This window comes from Perna viridis, chromosome 1 (genome assembly GCF_037379345.1).
Source record: "Perna viridis isolate PV_CMFRI_1.1 ecotype Kerala chromosome 1, ASM3737934v1, whole genome shotgun sequence".
Classification (NCBI taxonomy): Eukaryota; Metazoa; Mollusca; class Bivalvia; order Mytilida; family Mytilidae; genus Perna; species Perna viridis.
This window is the reverse complement of record NC_142445.1, coordinates 64,985,514-64,998,710: the sequence shown is the minus strand read 5'-3', so window position 1 is coordinate 64,998,710 and position 13,197 is coordinate 64,985,514. Positions and strand designations below refer to the sequence as shown.

Genomic DNA, 13,197 nt, shown 5'->3' with positions numbered 1-13,197 from the left:
TTTCTTTCTCCTCCTGCTTGACATACATTCTTTTTGATAGTAGTGCATGATGTTTCATAATGTGTTTACTTTATCTACTACAAATGTAGTATATAACTAATAATATGAAAAAAAATGTAGCATTTTTGCAGTGTATGTAAGCATGAAAATTACCAGTAGAGTCTTGAATTGATTTTTGAACATAACACATTGAATGTTACATGCAATTGATTTATTTTTCAAAACTTTTAAAATTGAAACTTTTAAATACGTTTATAATGATATAAAGCCATATAATCCACAAAGTAACTGATATGTCTATAGCAGTAAAGGATTATTGAATAAAACATAATATGTAGAATTTATCTCTTATAAAACTTGGTTTTCAGGACATGTGCCAAGCATATGAGCTACAGAACAAATTTTTAACTAAAGAGATTTTAGAACTCAACTACCTCAGACAGAATGATCAAGCAAATGAAAAGGCCCTCTCTATGTAAGATATGTATATAACAGAATTATCTCTCTTTGGCTTACTGAAAACTATTTAAGAGAAATATCAGAATAAATAAAAAAATTAAATAGCTTAAGTTTTTAATTTCATGAAAAAAATTATTTTCTGTATCGCTTTTTCTCCCATATTATTGTGCTTTATAGTAACAACAAAGAAAGTTATGTGCTTGTTAACTATCAAGATGCAGACTCTGATTACAAAACTTTGACCATATTTGTGTGACGTTGTGATACAGCTGGTAATCACGTATTTTATAACTCTTTAAAACTAAATATAGGAATTTTGAACTTCTATCATTTTTGAACTGTAAGCTTGTTTTCATAGCCACTTCATTATAAACTTTTGTAGGAGTAATGCTAGACTTGAAGCTCAGTATTATCAAACAAGAAGTAAATATCTCTACTTATTACAAGAAACAAAGAAACCAAAATATGGTAGGTCATACTACATTATCACAAATCTGCCGTATGTAGAATGTAGAAAAACTGTTCGTGAATCAATGTAACATGTGTTTGGTGTGATTTGGTTCAAAATCTGTCTTAACTTATGTGAAGACTCCAAAGAGTTCCTGGTGTAGACAAGCTTTAGGTTTATTTAGGATTTTGTTTAGACGTGATTTGATTTTGGACAAGAGGTTGTTTTTCAGTCTTGCTAAGGTTTACTTAGAATTCTTTCTACTGGAGTCCTTACAGATTTATATATTCTGACTACATCTTTTAGGTGGTGAAGTGAGTAAACCTGATGATGTTGTGTGTCAGCTTTTGAATGAAGCTGAAGCAGAAGAATTTGATAGTATGGAATACCAATTTACATCAAGGTAATGTAAAAACCAAGACAAAAGTACAGTATAACAGTGACACAGTAGTACTGTTAGCTTATAAGTTCAGGATGGTATGTTAAGATATCTTCATTCCATCATCTGGGCTTCAGTGAACTTATAAGTTCAGGATGGTATGTTAAGATATCTGCATTCCATCATCTGGGCTTCAGTGAACTTATAAGTTCAGGATGGTATGTTAAGATATCTTCATTCCATCATCTGGTCTTCAGTGAACTTACATTTATATAGCTTAATGTCAGAGTCTAGAACAAAGTTGTCTTCTTTGGTTATGTGTTCTTGTGAAATGCATATTTTGTCTACCATTTGTCATAGAACTACAATTTCTCAAACAATTAGCTTGATTATGCCCCTAATGGAGTGCAGTGACCAGGATGTACATGTATGTCTGCATTCATCTTTGTATTATTTTTGGTATTATCAACTTCCCCTGAATGGTTTGATTGATATTTTTAACTTTTCTCAGAATGATTATTAGGTAATGCCATTTGATCTGAACAAAATTGGGATTTCCAGTAGCATAGCAGAGACTTTGCCATTAACTCAGAGAATTAGTAGAGGGTACCGATTTTGTATTTACAAAAATTAAATTAGTAATGATTATTAGGTATTGTCATTGCAGACAATCTCTTTTGGTATTAAAATCTGAATGGGCTTGGTATTTGTTGTAGTTTACTTACACTTTGCCCTTAACAACAGTGAGGTATTGATTCTGTATATAGCAAATACAATGTACTTACAATTTGATTTGAATTAGTTTTGGGTTTAAAGTTTAGAGATTATATGTGTGTATACCTATTGGGGATATCCTTTTGTGATCTATGCTCAAAGTAATTCTAGTTTGTAGTGATGTTCACATTTTTTCTACTGTAGTGGTCAAGAATATGACAGATATGGGTTTATTAAAAAATATGGTGAAGATGAAGAGGAGATAGATCCATTATCTATCAAGGCGGAACAGATGGGAAGACATTCTGAGGAAGTTCAAGCTAAATTAAAGGTAATTCTAATACCAGTAGCCCTTTTCCATGTTTCTGACTTTGACTTTGGACAGCAGAGACTTCAAATTACAAAAAAAAAAAAAGATTTTTTTTTAAGGCATGGTAAGTACTTTGTTACTTTTAAATTATTTATTATAACATATTCAGGTACTAACTGAAGTTTCTTAAGGAATGACTGTTATATCTTTTCGGTCTGTGAAGAAATAACTTTAATCCTGTGGTGCACACTAAATAACCTGTGTAGCAGATTATTTTCGAGTGTTAACCACAGGCATTGAGGTTATTCCAAATAGACTGTCATTCCTTATAATTTGATTTTAGTATCAAAATTCAACAAGTACACCCTTCAAAAAGTTTGATGATGTCACAGTCATGTACAAAATTTGGTCTATGAGATAATGGACAAAATTTTTTATCCAGTCAGAAATAGAGTTCGTTCTGAAATTAAATTATTAAAAGATATGTTTACTGTACTTCTTTGTCCCCCAGGTCACCGTATGTTGGATGGTTAAGTCCCTTCAAAAACTTGCTATAATGGCATGCATTCCATAAATAAGAAAAAGGACTATTAAAGAAAGTGAAGTAATTCTGTGAATCCTAATATCATTTTGATGCTTTTTTTATTGTGAAAAATTAAACTGACTTAAAATCACATTGATTAAAACTTATGTAATGGAACTTTTAACATAATTGATGGGTAATGTTTCTCAAAATTCTAAAATTACAAAATTGCAATAAGTAATGCACAAACTAATTGCAGAATTTACTGTTTTAAGCTTATAAATGATGTATTGGTTTATTGTTTTAAACAGTAACATAATCATGCAAAATTTTTTAAAGATTCTTTCAACTTTCTTATGCCTCTGTTTCTTGTAAATATATGCATGGACTTTTTAAAGAAAATATTACCATTTTGTTGTTGTGTTTTTTTTTTCTAAATTTCAAGAGTTCAAGACTTATCTCCCTTTAAAAAAAAAACATCTTTGATTTTCTTATAAAGTATTTGCCTTCTAGTCTTCCACCTTAATGATTAGGTATGTATGCCATGGAATACATACACAAACACATGTACAAAAAGTGATATAAAGTTTTTTTTCTTGTTTTTAGGATGCAGAAGAAATCCAGTCATGTAGTGTGAAATGGGAAAATTATATGGTTGGTTTGGGTAAAAAAACACTGACTCGTTCATCTGATTTGAAAGCATTGGTTCGAATGGGAGTTCCAAGTGAATATAGGGAACAGATATGGAAAGGGTAGGCTAAAAAATGATTGTTATAACTAATTATAATAAGGGTATTAGATTTTTATTTATTGTTTTCCCCAATATTTTAGAGTTTGCAATTATTCATATTTTGTATCAACTTGCCACACTTTAGTGATTTTGAAAAGAAAATAATTATACCTAAACTTGTACACTACATAGAATATTCTGTCAAACCCTATTTTATTAACCAACGTACTACAATATATATAGAAATGACAATCCTTTATGAACCAAAAATTTTGACAACTGATCATTACGAACCGGAAATTCCTACAGCCGGTCATTACAAAATCACAGCCATGCATTATGAATTTCAAAACAGGGCATCAATACGGGGCCATTATGAACTAAATCAAAATGGCGTACATACAAAATAAGTGATAACTTTAATTAAGACTAGCCTAATAATTCAATTAATTAGATTAAGATATTTAAAGTTGCTGAAAGATGGTGCTGGGGCTAAGTACATTTAATTATTAGTTATGTTTAATCTTGAGCTTTAAATTTACCATTTGGGGGGGGGGATTTTTGGAAAAAGGCAACAAAAATGAAATCTCGAAGCGGGAGCACATACTGTTCTATACAGAAATGCTAAAGAAAAAAGGTGACTTTCGTGTTTTAGTGATTTTTCAAAGACAAAATGTGCATTCAAATCTCATTTTTTTTGCACGAGGGCCATTACAGCCATCCGAGGACATTATTAATACCTCAGGCATGTTACGGGACCAATATGGAAAAGGGCATGCATTAATGCTATTGTAATGCTTGTGTTAATGATCATACCCTATTGTAATGCTTGTGTTAATGGTCATACTTTCATTTCAATCTTACTACAGCCGGTCTTTCTTGTTGTAGTTGTGTAAATTTTTATGTCGGAGAAATAAGAGATAAACTTGGACCTCATTACTATAAAGAATTATCTCAGAAAACTAAAGGCACATCACTCAGTCCCGAATCAAAACAGGTATGGGAAAATGTAATCGATATGAAAGGTTACTTCTTAACAAAATGTTTTTGTTAGTGAAATATGTTACATTTAAAAAGGAAATCCTTTATTATCCCTCACCAATTATGGTAGTAATGCTATTCCATCTTTAACATCCTAAACAACACTTGAAAAACGAATATCTTTAAAGCAGCATTAGCTGCCAAATTTGTTCAGTTTTGATTCTACTGAAAAAAGCTGATAAAATGAAATAAGTTTGTAGTAATGCAGTTGAAGCAATAAATGTCGAAAATACCTACAGAATATTGTAAAAATGTTTTTTTCAATCAAAGAAGATCGATAGCTCAGATCTAATTATTTTTCGCCATTACTTCCAAAGATTGCCAACAGGACATTAACCCAGGTTAAAAATACTTTAAACTTGTAAACTTTGAAAAAAAAATAACAATAACGGATACACTACGGATATCTATTTCTTGATTAGTTATCAAATAAATAATGACAGTTACTGACCATATTTGTGCCACATTATATCACAAGACGTAAATTTCAAAAGGATCCTTGCATTATACTTGAACTGTTTTCGTTTACGGCTCGAGTCCAATGGTCTTTCTTGCCATTGATTAACCACTTTCGCTTTACAATCAGATTTGTTTTTGAAAAAGCAACCCTTACAGCACAGGCGTGAATTAAGGTCACCAGAAGTCACATGCATACAAATTTATCTAGGTCGATTTTTTGTCTTGCAAGACAATAAATATATAGACACCTATTTCATGTATTTAACACATTTCATTTGTGGATATGAATGAAATTTTATAGGAAAAGTACAATTTAGTAGAATTAAGGCATATTTCAACAGAAATTTTTTTACAAAAATGACAGCTAATGCAGCTTTAATGAACTAGTCCTTGAAAAATTTTAACCCTGTTAATTTTAAGGTCAAGGTTTTATTTTATAATTTTTTTATCACCTGTGAATCAACATTCTTCAGCAAATTTTAACGAAACTGTTATGGTCTAATGGTAAAGAAATATTTAGGAAATGCCATTCTATAATTTTTTGCTTTTGTTTGATAATAGCAACAACATTAAAGATGAGTTTATGCATCATTTACACAGAAATAGCAGTAAGAATTAATTTTTCATTTGACTTTTCAGATAGAACTTGATCTATTAAGAACCTTACCAAACAACAGACATTTCGAGAGCATAGAAAGTAAAGGGATAGAACAACTACGACAAGTGTTGTTGGCTTACAGTGTACATAATCCTATCATTGGGTATTGTCAGGTAAGTCCTATCACAATCTTATGCAGTAAAAATGTCTGCATTGTACATAATCCTGTCATTTGCTATTGTCAGGTAAGTCATGTCACAATTTCATGCAGTAAAAATGGATGCATTGTACATAATCCTGTCATTTGCTATTGTCAGGTAAGTCCTGTCAATCTTGTGCAGTAAAAATGGCTGTCATTGGCTATTGTCAGGTTAGTCCTGTCACAGACTTATACAATAAAAACGGCTGCATTGTACATAATCCTGTCATTGGATATTGTCGGGTTAGTCCTTTCACAGTCTTATGCAGTGTAAATGACTTCATTGTACATTATCCTGTCACGGGCTATTGTACCCATGCAGGTCCGGGTGTTAAAAGAATAGGCCTGCAGCAGCGCTAAGCTTGTTGTAAAAGGCGACTAAATAGTGCTCAGAAACCTAGCCGGGGGCTAGGCGCTCTGCCCACAGAGCAACTGGATGTGTGCCCCAGGTGGTGGAATGCTGGGATTGTCAGGCTATAATACGGAAAACCTGACCGCAAACCATAGTGGTGCACCGTGTTGGGAAAGATGCCACGTTCCTCGCACGTTAAAGAACCCTGCTGTGGTATTCGATAGGAGTAGGAACCTTTGCGCTCCGCCACAGGAGGCTAAATTGCCCAACCTTACCCATCCCCCTTTTTCCAGTGGCAATCAAAATTTGTCGACCCTATTATCCTTGTGACCCATCCTTTTTTTTTTTTCATTTCATGTTCATTTTATCATCCATTTCATGTTCATTGTCTGAATATTGCTGAAATATTGCTGCTCGGACATTAAACCCCAACAAACAAACAAACAAACACGGGCTATTGTCAGGTAAGTCCTGTCACAGTCTTATACAGTAAAAACTGCTGTATTGTACATAATCCTATCTTTGGCTATTGTCAGGTAAGTCCTCTCACAGTCTAATACAGTAAAAATGGCTGTCATTATACAAAATCTTGTCGTTGGCTATTGTCAGGTAAGTCCTGTCACAGTCTTGTACAGTAAATATTGCTGTCATAGTACATAATCCTGTCATTGGCTATGTCAGGTAAGTTTTGTCACAATCTAATACAGTAAAAATGGTTGCCATTGTACATAATTCTGTCATTGGCTATCTGGTACAGTATGGTACAGTGTAAATTTTGCATATCGATAATCGATAAACATTGATTGTTGTTATGTAGGTCCTATTAGTCTTATTTAGCAAGCCTGGTGTATAATGTACACAAAAGTATACTTAAAACACATTATTTTTCAGGGTCTGAACAGACTAGCAGCAATTACCTTATTGTTTCTACCAGAGGAGGAAGCTTTCTGGTGCTTGGTAGCCATTGTAGATTTCATCATGCCCACAGATTACTATAGTAAATCTCTACTGGCAGCTCAGGTGGATCAGGTTAGTTTATATTATACCAGAAATCACAGGCACTTTCTCAAACCAACATATGTCAAGGGCTTCCAATACTGTTTAGTTTTTGGTGTGTATGTCATCTTAATATTGCTTCTTGATTCCCAGATCCTCCTTCATCTCTTTTGATGGTGCCTCTATCCTTAAATTACCATAACAATGATAATGAGAATATTGATTCATTTATTTTTAACCACTATATGTATTTCACATTCAACAATATTGTTTTGGTTGTATTTGAGTTGGTTGATCATGTGTATTAAAAATAATGCGTTGATAACTGAAAGAGTTTTTCATTAAGATTGTTTTTATAATATATTTCTTTATAACAAAAGAGAGCTATAACAGAGATGATACCATTGTAGAGTTTAATACATTCTTTCATTTTATTAACAGAGAGTTTTGAAAGACCTGCTCCATGAAAAGTTACCAAGACTGTATGCCCACTTTGAACAGCTTGAGGTTGACATTTCCTTGTTTACATTCAACTGGTTCCTTACCATATTTATAGACAACATTCCAACAAATACATTCCTGAGGATATGGGATACATTTCTTTATGAAGGTAGTAAGGTAGGTATCTTCAGCTATTTTTATTATACTGAGCTATATTGCAAATTCATCCATTACACTTTTCTTTTACAGATTTCTCATCTTCTATTGGAAGGAATGCTTAGATATTTGGTATTTTGCTTTTATATGATGACTTGAATCGTGTCTCTCCTTTTAGATTCCTCACATATTTACTTCCAGTTTACCATAAAACCCACTTTGACAGAAATAGTTGAGTTGGGGTATTCTTAACACCACATAAACTTGCAACATCTTGTTTTAATTGTGACACTCCTGTTTTTGATAATTTTGAATCCAAATACAAACTAGTATCAAACATAGCATTTTACTTATTTTATCTTTATTCAATAAATAATTAATATATTACATTATTATATGTTATTCAATCTAACTCAGGACTGTTCCAGAAAATACTACCCCCTCCCCTTGTGATGGCACTTTTTAAAGACCCTACCACCCATTTTATTGAAAATAAAAACAAACTCAACCACTTAATAGTATTGAATTTTCTAAATTATCACAACCCATGTTATTTAATAAAAGTTTGAATAATCTCTTCCTACTATACTCAGAAAATAGTAAGTGAATAATTATTCTAGTGATCATATTGTTCTGCTTATTGAGAATCTAAAAAAATAGTTTGAGAATTAATTATCTTTTATCAAATGTTAACCAGGTGCTGTTCAGGTTTGCTGTAGCCTTCTTTAAGCATGTAGAGGAAAGAATTCTACATCAAGAGTCAACTTTACAACTTAACCATTTCATGAGAGTACTTGGAGAGAAAATGAACGACCCAAGACAGATTTGTCATGTGAGTTTCTTGGTAAAGAAAAGACATGTATTTTCTAAGTAATGAAATTAAGTCTGTTCATATGATATAAATGCATAAATATAACACATGTACATTAGAAACAAGAATGAATATGTTGAATCATAACAAATGTACTAGTGTATAACTATGATAGTAAGTACTACATTATACATATTGTAATTCTATGGTTTAAGTTATGATCTATTACTATATATATATCATTACTGTTCTACTCCAGACTTAGTGTTTTTAAGTATTGTGCACTTCTATTTAGTTGATTTTTATAAGACAGCAAAAAGATTTGCCATCATATGTCATCATTTGTGTCATTGTCATCCACTTGATTTTCATGCAATTACTTAAGTGCTAGTTAGTTGATTTTGAGGATGACGATCAAAACAGTTTTGGAATTATGGACAAACATTTCATAGAATTTAAACATGTAACTTCAGTATGTTTATGATATTGTTCCTTGACATTCTGTACAATGAAGTTTAGACTGGGGCTAATATCAGGGGTGAAAAACTTGTACCATTTAGGAATGAGATGCCAAGGGCTAAAAACAAGCATTCGTCAGTTTTCTGGATGATAACTTGACTAAAAGTGAATGAACTCTATGAAAGTGTGGCACAAGGTGCCAGACCCCCATAGGACAGTTGAGATAGATATTGGAGGTTGTTACTAAACCATTTAGGAACTAAGGGTCTGAAAGGGGCCACTTTGATTCTGGTCAATTTCTTATCCTAATGTCTAACTGCAGTCAAAATTCACAGCTGTATCAAATTTGAATTGTGTGTCTATATTTGCCTCAGCTGTTCAGGGTTCAATATCTGCAATCACATCAAGCTGCACCTTGTGACACACAGTTTTTTAGTTATGATGTTATGTTAAAGTTTAAAAATGGAACTTATTTTTCAAACCATGATGAAATTCAGTAGTTAAATATTTAAAACAAAATACAATCAAATAATCATTTTAAACATTAAAATTATTTTAATGAATGCATATTTCAGTTCTTTGATAGTTGTACATAATCTTCTTTCATTTTATAGCTGGCATTTAACTGGATCAATCCTTTCCCAATGAGGTCTATAAGTACCAGACGACAATATCACCTTCAACTTGTAAAGGTAAGAAATTCTGCTTGTGGCTGAACATTCAGTAGGAAATATTTATTAATTTTACCAGAATTATTGGTCTATTTTATTGCTACTTTTCATGGCTATTTATAGTCATTTTCTAGACATAGTAGCTACTTCAGACTTAGAATGTGGATTAAAAAGATTTTAAAGTATTTTTACGAAGTAATGGAATATAACCAACTTTAGGACAGTTTGCACTTCATAGGCCAGGTAGTGGATAATAAACGAGTGTTTATAGTCCAAATTAAGTTTTACTAGCAAATCTTAGTCAGAAGCTAAGAGCAGTCTTAATGGTTTGATTCCATTCCAAGTTAAGATTTTATTCTTAATCTAGTTTGGTATTATTCAAACTACAGACTCCACAATAGACATAACTGACATTGCAATACAATGTATCAAATAAGTTTGTACAAAATAACCTATGTCATCCAAAGGGAGTCAGTTTATCCGAAGGTTAATTACAAATCAAATTAAACTAGTATTAATTTTTTTTTTAACTTTTGACATGTGGCCATCTTGGAATGCTAGCCATTTTTTAAATTTCAATATGGCTGACTGAAAGCTTTTGTGGCGACGTATTATTTAACCAAATATCAAGTCTCTATGATTTTTTTCTTTTTTTTAATGATTTTTGTTGTCTTTAAACAGTGGCCATGTTTGAAAATTTAGATGGTGATTGCACATCTGCATATGGTTATTTTTTGTGCCAAGTTTGGTTCCAGTTGGTTTGACCGTTTTTTTAGGAGGCACACTGACTGCATTTGGGGAACATAATTATTACTTTATGTACATGTGTTCTATTTATATCATTTTCAGAATGAGCTGGCTGAGCTGAACAGATTAAGATCCAGATATAGAGACAAACAAGATGGTGGGGGTAACCATGGAAACAGTAGTGATGAAGACTTTTAAAATGAACAAGTTACCTTAAACGCCAATGTTCTGTGATACATACTTTCAAAATTTAAAAAAATAATCAAAATTTTTTTTTAAATTGCAAAACGGTGAATTTGTTACACATTACCTAAAACTTTTAAGTGGAAAATGTCATGGGAGATACAGCTTTAGAAAATGTACTGAGGTATTCTGTCAGTTAAAACTTAGTACAATGTACATGTATTAGTAAATGCATGGTTAAAGTATCAAAAATTCAGAGTAGGAAACTTCTATTCATAATAACTTTAAGTGATTATTTTAAAGTTCTTTAAGGAATGTTTCTGTAGTAAATTGTTATGTTCAACTGAAAGATGTGATCATTAGCTTGAGAGGCATCTGAAGGCGGCCTATGGAATAGAGTTGAACAAGACAATTTAACTTTAATCCAAAAAAATTTTCACATTTGAGAATAGCAGAGATATTGAAACCCATTATCCCATAAATCAAAGTTTGTTAGACAAAGAAAAGTTAATACCAACTTCCAGTGATATTAGCAATTTGTAATGCAAGTTGAAAGCTAAAATTCTTATTTCTGAACAATTTTTTATGTATATTTTGTGAATATTTTGCCAGTTTTATGCTATTATTTCATATTATATGTTATTTACTTGTTTCTGTTTTTTATGTCAGTAATGTTACACATGTCATTAGTAATATTGAATGTGTTATGGAGTTGAGTAATTGTTTTATTTAAGGAATAAATGTTAAAATTTTATCTGACAGTACTGTTTGTGTGCTGTTTATATAAAGTGTTGTTCTGAAGTATAAATGCTCAAGTTTTGTTGGTTGCAATAAATCTTGCCTGAATGTTTTTATAGTATACATGTACATGTTCATTTTTTTGTTTGTTTAGATATATCTTGCATAAATATTTTTATAGTATACATGTAAATCCTAATTTTTTGTTTATTTGTTTAAATGTGTCTTGTTCTTTACTCATTCACTAATGAAAATATAATTTGTTAGAAAGAGTAACCATGGAAACCAAGATTCTAGCGGATATCATAAGAATGTAATCCAGGGACAAAGACCAGACATGGAAAACAAACACAACATAGAACATAAGTAACATAAATTAACACATACAAAGTAACAAATGTAAATGAGCAACTCGGACTCCACTAAAACGGGGAGCAAGGACCAGGTGCAACAGTAGGGTAAACTCAAAGTGTGAAAAAACTGTACACAAGTTCACAGGTGTTAATTAGTGTTGCTGATCTAATTAATGAATGATCATGGAGTAAATAGAAATGTATTTGGTACAAGTAAAACAAAAATTAAAAATTAAAAGTCAATCACTAGTCTACGTTTATCATGTTTATTATAATTGAGAATTTTCTTCTTATAGATTTGATTGGTTCATTACATATTTCTCTTTAGTTATTATGTTGTAATTCCAGTTTAAATTTGTATTTAAGTTTGCACAGTAGATTTAAGTGAAATTAGAAATTAATGTGAAAAGTAAAGTTCAAACTTACTTGTTCACCATTGATAGGTCATTTTATCTTACTTGTTCACCACTGATAGGTCATTTTATCTTACTTGTTCACCACAGATAGGTCATTTTATCTTACTTGTTCACCACGGATAGGTCATTTGACCTTACTTGTTCACCACAGATAAGTTATTTTACCTTACTTGTTCACCACGGATAGGTCATTTTATCTTACTTGTTCACCAAGGATAGGTCATTTTACCTTACTTGTTCACCAAGGATAGGTCATTTTATCTTAATTGTTTACTAAGGATAGGTCATTTTATCTTACTTGTTCACCAAGGATAGGTCATTTTATCTTACTTGTTCACCAAGGATAGGTCATTTTATCTTACTTGTTTTATCTTACTTGTTCACCAAGGATAGGTCATTTTATATTGATTTTGGGGCTTCCGCTTATTTTATTCAATTTACGGGTCATATTTAGTTTGAATGGGGGGAATTTGACTCCCTCTTAATGTTTTCAATATTTCCTAAAGGAAGTTTGAAGATAATCATTCAAATTTATGTTTGTTATTATAAGCTAGTCTCAACTATGCAAGTTATAGAAAGTGAATTGATTGATTTGTTAATCAAAAGTGTAGATGTCATTATGTACAATAATAAATAATGCTGAGAAGTTTGAAAAATATGGTTTTTAATAGTAAGTTATGAGTTTTTTAAATATCATTTATTTGTTGGTGCTTACTTTTTGTATTTTTGTTATGGGTCCAATAATACTCACAAACTCAACCATTATCTTCATTACACTTGTAACAAATTTATCAAACTTATATGCATATCAGCACATAGTTAAATGGTAAATAACAACAATTATCAGAATCAACAACTCTTTAATTTGAGTTCATTTATTTCTTTCAGTACAAAGATTGTTATCAATTTAAGCCTTTATGATTTTAAATATTGTTAGAATGATTCCCATTGTAATTTTTCAAGCTATTTTGCGCAATAAAGTTGATATTTCATTCATCTGTATTTCTTCTTTTA

General features: G+C 31.3%; 1 protein-coding gene across 4 annotated transcripts in view; it reads left to right on the top strand.

Moving 5' to 3' along the window:
• Nucleotides 1-13,179, top strand: part of LOC148629863 (TBC1 domain family member 2B-like) — a 35,600-nt gene extending 22,421 nt beyond the window's left edge. For 2 of the 4 annotated variants that reach the window (XM_088558603.1, XM_088558584.1), the window contains exons 8-19: nt 369-475; nt 842-927; nt 1,214-1,310; nt 2,205-2,331; nt 3,440-3,585; nt 4,452-4,560; nt 5,703-5,834; nt 7,104-7,241; nt 7,650-7,826; nt 8,503-8,637; nt 9,690-9,767; nt 10,596-13,179. In XM_088558603.1, the coding sequence (XP_088414729.1) occupies nt 369-475; nt 842-927; nt 1,214-1,310; nt 2,205-2,331; nt 3,440-3,585; nt 4,452-4,560; nt 5,703-5,834; nt 7,104-7,241; nt 7,650-7,826; nt 8,503-8,637; nt 9,690-9,767; nt 10,596-10,691 (1,428 nt within the window). In that variant the 3' untranslated portion in view covers nt 10,692-13,179. The remainder of the gene's footprint in view (nt 1-368; nt 476-841; nt 928-1,213; nt 1,311-2,204; nt 2,332-3,439; nt 3,586-4,451; nt 4,561-5,702; nt 5,835-7,103; nt 7,242-7,649; nt 7,827-8,502; nt 8,638-9,689; nt 9,768-10,595) is intronic. The other 2 variants (XR_015917988.1, XR_015917987.1) reach the window with 2 other exon arrangements.
• The last annotated feature ends 18 nt before the right edge of the window (nt 13,180-13,197 follow it).